Here is a 9,121-nt window from a genome sequence, read left to right on the forward strand (position 1 = left end):
GAGGCGGCTGCGGAGCGCCCGGCCCAGCGCGGTCCCTCTCCCCCGCGGCTGCCAGATCTGACCCAGGCTGGGGAGACCAGGGAGGGGGACACGGGGGAAGGCTGGGGAGACCAGGGAGGGGGACACGGGGGAAGGAGCCCGGGGGCGGGGGGGAGCGGAGCCCGGGCACCCCGGCCACCGGGCAGCGATGCGGGGGGCGGGTGCCGCAGCCGGCCCCGCGGGGAGTGGGGGGGGGGGAATGCGCAGAGCTCATCCCCTCTCTTTGCTCCCCAAAATCGCTCCGGAAAACGCTGGTTTCTTAAAATTACCCCTGGGAAGGCAGGCGTCAAATTTCTGGGCTGAGAAAAAAGCAAACAAACAAACAAAAAAACCCCAAAACCTAGTGGAAAGGGAGAGCGCTTCCCCGGCGTGAACTTTGGGCTCACGCAGGGAGTGTGGAAACGGGATAAAAGCGTCCCTTCGGCATCGGGCTGGCAGCTGGTGGCACAGCTGCAGCCAGCTCGGGATGCTCGAAGCGGTTATAGACTTTTTCTTTGAAATTCAGAAAAAATATACTAAGGATTATAAAAGGATATAAAAGTAAGGATTATAAAAGCCCGACTTTGATACTAGTTTAAAAGTAATCAGCGGAAAGGCGATGGAAAGATTTTTTTTTTTTTTTTTAAAGTGGCGAATCTGAATGAAAGAGCCGATTTATTAAATTTACTTAAATCCAAAATATCTGACTCCCCGTCTCCGGAAACACAAGAGAGATCTCGGATTCTCTACGAGAAAAAAAAAATATATTTTGTTTTGGTCTTAATATTGCACAACAGCAATCGGCAAAGCCAATTAAGAAAATGCAAACAAGGCAACTAAGACGGGAAATACCCTCTCTCGTACAAGAAGAATAAAGTTTATTTGCGTATAAGAAATACGCTCTCAGAGTAAATGAAACGAAAAAAGGATGATGCAAGACATCCCTCCAAACGTCTCATGAGCCAGACGTTTTCCAGAGGAAACTTGTACAAAGATTCAGCCGAAAACCAGGGACTCACCACCACGGAAAGCCGCCGTTTCCTTAAAGTTTATTGATTGATTTAAAGTGTTTAGCAAACAAAGTGCTTTCTATATCATCTCTTGCTCATTACTCCCATACCTTATACATTAATTATAAAGTTAAAACTTCTTTTGTAACAACCAGAAATATACAGAAATGATTAACGTAAAAAAACAACCCCGCGCCCCAGCAGCCGCCCCCGCCGCCCCTTCCCCGCGTGTCCGCAGCGGCTCGTCCGGGTTCGGGTTTCGTTGAAGAGTGACGTATGTAAAAAATAACCGCCGTCACCGTGAGGTCACGGGAGGGAGCGGCGCGTCGTTGCCTCAGCGATGTCGAGGGACAGGACTGATAGTTCTCTGTTTTACCCTGAGAGTCAAATGGGTACATAAGCTTTTTTTTTAAAAAGTCTTTTACGAGTGACCAGACCAGAATAAAAACGAAGCCAAAAAAAAAAAAAAAAAATTAAAATAATCAAACCCACATAGCAACGGGGGACGGTGAAAATAAAAATACAGGTAACGATGATTTACATCTACTTGTATGTACACGGGGGAGGGAGGTTTTCCTCCCCGTCCCCCCCCCTCAGAAGCGCAGTCCGGACACATTGCGTATAAAAAGGGTCGTAGAAATGATTGCGGGCGCCGGAGCCACCCGCGGGGGTCGGGGCCCGCCGCAGCCGGTGGCCGGTGGGGCTGCGGGGCGGCGGGAGTCCTGGCCGCCCCTCTCCCTCCCGGCGTGGCTGCCAGGCGGTTGTTGGTCTCGTCTTTTGGGGAGGGAGCGGGAGAAGCCGCACGGCGACCAGGTTCCCCCAAGCGCCCAGCCGGGCGGCCCCTGAGGGGCGTCGGGGTGCAGCGGGAAGGGCCGGGGGGGGGGGGGGGTGAGGAGGAGGAAGAGGAGGAGGAAGGGGCGTCGGGCTTATAGGTGCGGGGTGTAGAAAGCCGGGGCGCCGTAAGTCTGCGAGCCCAGGACGAAGGGCGAGAGGACGGCGGGGCTGGGCAGGAAGGGCAGCTGGGCGGCGCACACCAGCCCGCCGGCCGGGTGTCCGGCGTAGCTGCCGGGCCCGTGCATGGAGAGCGGGTTGCCCATGGGCGGCGAGTGGCTGAGGGGGCTGAGCCCCCCCGCCAGCGCCCCGCCGCCCAGCCCGCCCCCGGCCCCGCCGCCTCCGCCGCCGCCGCCGGTGGGCGCGCTGGTGTCGGCCCCCGGGTTCTGCTTCTTCCACTTGGTGCGGCGGTTCTGGAACCAGATCTTCACCTGCGTCTCGGTGAGGCTGAGGGAGAGCGCCAGGTTGAGGCGCTCGCACACCGACAGGTACCGCGTGGACTTGAACTTGTTCTCCAGCGCCACCAGCTGCTCGTAGGTGAAAGCTGTCCGCGCCCGCCGGGGCTTGCCCGACTTGGAGTCCGAGCCCGTCCGCTTCCTCTTGGGCTTGGCCTGCTGGCTCTGCTGCCCCGCGCCGGGAGCCGCCGCCGCCGGCTGCTGCTGCTGGGGGGGCGGCGGCGGCGGCGGCGGGGTGGCGGCGGGGGAGGTGGGACGCCGCCCGCCTCGCCCGCTCGGCGTGGAGGTGGCCCGGGTCGGCCTCGCCGGGCGCCGCCGAGCTGCTGCTGCTGCTGCTGCTGCTGCTGCTGCTGCTGCTCTCCTCGCTGCACAGCTCCTCGTCGTCCGGCAGCTCGCTGTCGGGGCTGCGGCTCGGCCGGCTGCTGTAGTCGAGGTCGCACTCTTCGGTCTTGTAGAGGTCGCCGTCCTCTGCGGACAACCGACAGCCCCTGTTAGGCCTCGCCGCCGCCGGACCCAGCCCCAGCCCCCGCCCGGTCCCGACCCCGGTCCCCTCCGGTGCTGCCTTCCCGGGGTGAGGGCAGCGAGGAGAAACCGGCCCCGCGGGGCTCTGCCCCGCCGTCGGGCGGATTCGCCCGCCTGACATCCTCTCTGCTGTTGGGACAGGGGTGCTCGGGCAGCGGGGCCGCCCTGCCCAGCTCCCCCCGGGGCCCTCCGCCCGCGGTGGGGATGCGGCTAGTCCGTGCCCCCCTGACAGCGCGGCCAGCCGCTCATCCTGCCGCCTTGCGCCGGGGATGGGTCGGGGGACAAGGCGAGGAGCTGCTCAGAAGCGGCCGGGATGGGGCTCGGAGCCGCCTCTGAGGCCGTCCCGGGAACGGCAGCCCGCGGCCGGGAAAGGGCCGCTCAGCCTGGGGAGGCTTTGCCAGCGCTGCCCCTTCCGAGCTACCCATCTTCGGCAAGAGCTGGCACCGAGACGTGGCCAGGGCAGGGGATACACACCCCCCCCCCCCTTCCCACCGCCGCCAGTGCGCCCACCAAACACTCAGGGGCCGGGAAGGCCTTTGGGAAGGCAATGGGGGGGTCCCCGGAGTCTCCCGCAGCCGCGGCGGGCGGCAGGGCGCTGGCAGGGGCGAGGGGCCGGCCGGGGGAGAAGCCCCCGCGCTCCCCGCCGGGGCCGAGCCAGCCGCGTTCGGAAGCGGGCAGCAACGGTGTCACATCGCTGCTGTTAACAATTTTAGTGACGGCAATCTCCGCATCGATGGGAGATTCGCTGGGTTTTGCTCTGGCATTTTTAACCCTTTCTCCGCCTGGTTTGACCTCTTGTCGCTTCCCGAGATGGAAGTATTAAAGTGGAGTAAATACTTGTATTGATTAGCAGAGCAGATACAAACTTAATTAAACTCATTTTGTGTAATGTACAAACTAGTTAACGGTCATTTAATTTATTTGGGTTTATATTACGCTCCAATTAACAGGTCTCCATCGGAGAACAGGGCAATTATCCGATATTTAAGGCTATTGGACTTCTGCTGACGGTTCTGTCATTATGAAGCCTGAAAGCAAATGGCATTTTCCAGAGAGCCGGCTCCTCCTGACCCCGATCGGGGGCTCGGACTCCTCCGGGGAGCCGGGGGACAAATCCTCTCCGCGGTCTCCCGCCGCAGGGACGGGGATCGTGGGAGGCACGGCGGGCAAGTCGGGGGGCAGAGGCCCAGAAATACCATCCTTTTTAGCCGGTGCTTTCAGACACTCCTAAACTTCCCTCCGCTCGCACCTGCAACGGGGGTGCAGCTCCAGGATCCCCCTAATCAAGGGCTCCTTTAACTTGATTAACCGAGATAGGCAAACAGAAAGTGAATCGCTCATCTGCCACCCTTATCCCATGCGTAGTCTAGTTGGTTTTAATCCTCAAAAAACTGAACACGCTACTGCACCCCAAACTTGGTCCATATCCTAACGCCGGACACCCTAAAGCCCGTATATAAGATTAGGGGTGTTTTAAAAAAGTATGTTTTGTTCAACGAGCTGATTTCAGCTAACGTCGGATATGGCTGGCTCATTAGGAGAAAAAGGGGCAGAGAAGTTTATTGTAACCCCCTTCACCAGGAAAATACCCCTTAATAACTCGGGGTTCATTAAGAATCCTTTCCAGCTCTCTGTTCAAATCGGCGCATAGAAAAAGCGAGAGATCGCCGCCGTACGTACACGTGAACCTGGTTATATTTTCCCCAATCTGACACAGTGCGTGCAGACGAGCATCCTGCAACCTGTAGAATCTGTTATAAATTGCAGTGCATATTTTTTGCAGCAACAATTTATAGATTGTGAGGATACGCCTGCGGGGCAGATCTGGAGACCGAGCGCAACGCCAGCACCCATCGCTTTCCCACATACTGATCAGGGAACGTGTAGTTGGTATTTTAGAGTTTATTTTTTCCAGTAAACTCTAGGAAATCCCAGCTGTAGCTCAACTAAAATTCTCTTTAAACAGAAAAATACAGCGCGAATACAATTGGCGAAGGATATTGACGCCGGACTTGCGATTTTGTTTCTGAAAGATGTTAAATGTTAATTTAAAATGGCGTTTTAACCCTTATTTTTAACATTAAATGAGTTTTACGAGCGATGTGTGACAAGCGCTGTTTTCACGCTTTTTGCCACGAAAGCCTTTGCATTTTCCAGGTGTTGGTACTTTTCTGGCCCGAGCTACTTTTTCGGAACACTTCTCCTAAATTAAGCCTCTGCTTGAGCTAATATTAATTACGATGGGGAAAGAGAGCAATTAAATTTCGTGATTTTCGAGCAGTTCCAGATCTGTTGCCATAATCTTAAGGCGGTAGGACCGAAGGGCTAAATGTGCAAAGTGTCCGGGAAACTTGTCATCAGGCGGAGCGCACCGCTTCGTGATGCCTCCAAATATATTTATTTTTAGAGAAGTGATAGAGTTTCATTTCTCTCATTGTCTGGAGATAAAAGTGTGAGATTAGCGATAAGCTGACCTCGTCAGTCTTTCTGATCCCCCAGATCTATTTAGTATGGCTAAAGTCAGATGAGTTTAGACGAATAGTTACCCCAGCTACGCACTGCTTTTAGAAATCTCTTTTGAATTCTATTAATGCCCCGTTCCTGCTTTTGCTTTAGAGATTAAAAATGCGTCTGTTGTAAAAGGCTCGGGCTGGAGCAGATTCCAGACCTCTTTCGCTGCCTAATTTAAATGGAAAGAGTCATGCTATGGCGGAATTAGGAAGCTCCGAGTCCTCCTCTCCCGCCCCAGACGCGGAGAAATTATTTTTCCCAGTCCGAGAAGTTTATCCCCCGCCACTCGCTGCCCCTTCTCTCCCCTCTCAGGACACAGAATAGCTATAGATGTTTTCCACAACTGCCGTCTTTTCCCGGAAACCCTCCGCTATCCCCAGAATCGCGGTGTTTAGAGGTGAGAAAGTTGGGATATTTGCACCCAGAAAGAAAAAGCAATCTAGAGCTTGGGTCGAATGCAATTCCCGATCAATAGCGAGCCCTAATAAGTGTAATAGGTTTTAATCGAGTAATTATCCGAATTTTGACCCTATAATTTAGATGTTAGGGAAGAGTTTGCAAGGTGCTTGAAAGAGATATGCACAATTCGATAATAGGATATCGATCCAGGCAGTCCTACATGCCACTCTGGGGCGATTTCCCCCATTATCCAGCCTCTTCACGCTGCTAAGCACATTTTACCTTAAATGTAATCGAAGGAATTTAATTGTTTTTCCAGAGATAACCAGCATTTTGTCACAATTAGTCTGATTTGTCCTAAAAAAGCCAAGGGGAGAGAGAAAATTGAATCTGTCGCCCAGAGCAACGGGCGGCAGGCTGCGGGGGGGGGTGGGGGGGTGGGGGGTAGGGGGGGGGGAAGGGACGGGGAGAGCGGGTCTGGAGGCTGGGGAGAAGGTACAGAAAAGTCGTAAATGCCTGGGGAGACCCAGGCGAGGTGGGGGCACGCAGAGAGGGTTTCGCATCCCCGGGGGCCGGAGCTCCGGTCCTCCGAAGCCTCAGCTCTAGGAGCCGCTTGCAAGTTTGCCTGAGCCAGAGCTCACACCCGGGGCTGCCTCTTCCCGGGAGGAGGAAGAGGATGGTGGGATCCCTCCCCGTCCCAGCACCCCCGGGACTGATCCTGCCGCTCCCGGGGATGCACAGGTCGAACAGCCCGGGGTGTCCCTCGCCGAGCTCCCCAGGGCAGGCGGGGCGAGCGCAGGGAGCGGAGCCCGGCCGGTGCCAAGCCCGGGGGCACGCCGCCAGCCCCGGCCTGTCCCGGGGCGATGCGCCCGTCCCTCCGCCCTGCCGTCCCCCAACCGAACACGGTTTTCCACCTCTTTACATCTAGCAGCAGCAACGCAGGGAGCGCCTGCACTTCCCCGAGAGCTGGCTGCCCCCAGCGCCTCGGCTCCCAAAGCTGCCAGCGGGGGAAGGACGGTCTTTAAAAGCATGCAAGCCCCCTTCTTCGGGGAGCTGAGTGCGGCCCCCCATCCCGGGGGGGCTCCGAGCCCCCAGACCCACTTACTGATCAGGTCTGCGGACTTCTTGCACGCGTCGAAATCTTCGGCGAGAGCCTTTTGCTCGGCCAGCTCCGTCCCTGAGTCCTCGGGCTTATCCTCCGCCCCCAGCGTGAACTCGGTCCCCACCGATTTGTACAAGACCGCGCACTGCCTCCTTTTGCTGTTGAATTTGTTAGGGTCCAGGATGTCGAGCACGGAGAAGGAGGTGGTTCTGTGCACCATGGGCAGCGCGGCCACTGGCCCCTCTTGTCCGGGGGTGTTGCTCTGGTTGTCCCCTTGCCTGTCCCTATTTCCAGGGCAGGAGTAGAGCGGCAGCTCGCCGCCGGCCGAGAGCCGCTGCTCCCCATGGCTGTCCATGCCTTCCCCGTGCAAGCCGCAGGACTCCCCGCCGATGCCAGCCGCGGCTGCGGGGGCTGTCACCGCCGCGGCTGCCGCTGCCGGGATGGAGATGTCACCGACCTTGTCTCTGCTCACATTCATGACTCTTTGCAGAGCCCCTCTCAGGAGCAACTTCTCCCCCCCCCCCTCCCCGGCCCCCCTTCTTTGCTCTCCCCCCCCCCTTCCTCCGGCGAAGTTGAGCTGGAAACTCCTCCCCGGCCCCCGCTCCGGCTCAGGGGCGAGCCGCTGCCTTCAGCTCCCCGGGGCTGCGCTGGGTCCAGCCGGCCGGGAGCCTCCGGGGGAGGCAGGGAGTCACAAGGTGATGCTCGGCTCAGAGCCTCCACTCAGCTGCTCCTTCTTCCTTCTCATCATCCTCACCAAGCTGCCCAGGCGCTCCTGCCCACCCTCCCCCCCGCCCCGCACACATACACACAGAAGCAAGGCTGTATCTTATTTATGCATTCATATTTAGCACTGGATTGTAATTGGCTACAAATTAATCCCTTGCCCATAATAGTCTGTAATCTTCATCAGTGGAGGAGAGACACGGTGAAAGTGTGTGCCGGGGGGAGGGGGGCAGAGAGGGAGAGAGCGAATGAAGGATGGTGTTGGCTGTGATATACTTGGCTGTCAGCTCTGTTTCAGCACACCTCCACTCATCTGGAAAGCATCTAAATAGCCTTATTTGGAGAAGTGGGAGGAGATGACGCTTTCTTTTAAATAATTGCGGGATCAATATAAAGAAGATATTATACACAGAAAATGGGAACTTAAGGTCTTCCATCCCTAATAGTGGAGTTAGATGATCAGAAGGGGATTATGTGTGTGTGGGGGGGCTCAGAGGTGTCAGCCCCCAGCACCTGTTTCCCTTCCCTGCTGGTTTTATTAAATTAGAACAAAAGGAGAAAATTATGGACTGAGGTTTAGTGGTTGGAGCGGGGCTTGTGCCCACGGACACGTGCACCCTCACACGCACACACGCTTCGCTCTCTTCCTTAGCTAATTAATTAAAATTAAATATCAAATGTAAGTGCCAGGAATGTGCTGGAAGAAAATTAATACGTTTAAACGGCACGAGACAAAACACGACGATCAATAAATTCTGAGTAACTGGGAGAAAAGGTCTGTTCCCTCCCATGCAGGAGTAAAGCAATAACCAGACCTAACTTCCACTTTCGAAAAAAAAATACTCTCTTATTAAAAGTGGTTTTAATTATGGAAAATTAAGAGATAGGAATAAAAGTTATCTGCAAATTATAAAACCCGAATTTCTTCCCCTACCTAATTTCCTTCCCTTTCGTGTATAGCCATGTGTGCTTTGATCATATCAATTTCATTCTTGTTTTGGACGCTCCAGTCCCTACTCAGTTTGAATTAGCTGCCAGGAAAAAAAAAAAAGAGGGGGGGGTGTTAGGAAAATAGAGAAAGCATAAAAGGAAAATTAGATTTTTTTTGTCTTTGAGGCTGGTGACACATACAAGGACAGGTCCTTTGCAATTACCGCGGGCAATGATCCTTTAGAAAGCAGAAATTAAAAGTTGGGAGAAATAATGGGTAAAACAATCAGCTTGTAATTTTGGTAGGGCTTGGACATGATTAGTCCATCAGCGGGCTGGGCCCAGGGGAGTCCCGCTGAGCGGGAGCCCACAACAGCCCCCGCTCATATATTATACACCAGCCCTTAGATTTTAATCAGACACCACAACAGTGTCCTTTCCCTTTTATGACTTGATTATGCTTTATCTTTAAATTATAAATCACCTCCTGGCTTGAAATGGTATGTATAATCTCTGATCATGTGTAGGTAATTACCTCTCCCCCCTTTTCTGACCTTACCGACGGGGCTGCCGCGAACACACAGCGAGAGCCAAGTTTTAATCTGCATGTACACACACTT

At 55.2% G+C, this 9,121-nt stretch overlaps 1 protein-coding gene across 1 annotated transcript; it reads right to left on the reverse strand.

Moving 5' to 3' along the window:
* Positions 1-1,954: 1,954 nt before the first annotated feature.
* On the reverse strand, positions 1,955-7,326 carry NKX1-1 (NK1 homeobox 1). The gene is made up of 3 exons (XM_050895481.1): positions 6,852-7,326; positions 2,639-2,782; positions 1,955-2,580 (listed from the first exon to the last, which is right to left on the reverse strand). The coding sequence occupies exons 1-3, from the start codon at positions 7,324-7,326 to the stop codon at positions 1,955-1,957; spliced, it is 1,245 nt and encodes a 414-aa protein (XP_050751438.1).
* Between the last annotated feature and the right edge of the window lie 1,795 nt (positions 7,327-9,121).

The sequence above is a fragment of the Gymnogyps californianus genome, chromosome 4, assembly GCF_018139145.2.
Source record: "Gymnogyps californianus isolate 813 chromosome 4, ASM1813914v2, whole genome shotgun sequence".
NCBI lineage: Eukaryota > Metazoa > Chordata > Aves > Accipitriformes > Cathartidae > Gymnogyps > Gymnogyps californianus.

Excerpts from the sequence above, each read along its gene's own strand:
- NKX1-1 (XM_050895481.1), bottom strand. The coding sequence starts at position 7,326 with ATGAATGTGAGCAGAGACAAGGTCGGTGACATCTCCATCCCGGCAGCG. Across the intron at positions 2,783-6,851 it reads GAAGTCCGCAGACCTGATCA|AGGACGGCGACCTCTACAAG; the intron begins GTAAGTGGGTCT and ends GGTTGTCCGCAG. Across the intron at positions 2,581-2,638 it reads CAGCAGCAGCAGCAGCAGCA|GCGGGCGGCGTCCCACCTCC; the intron begins GCAGCTCGGCGG and ends CGAGCGGGCGAG.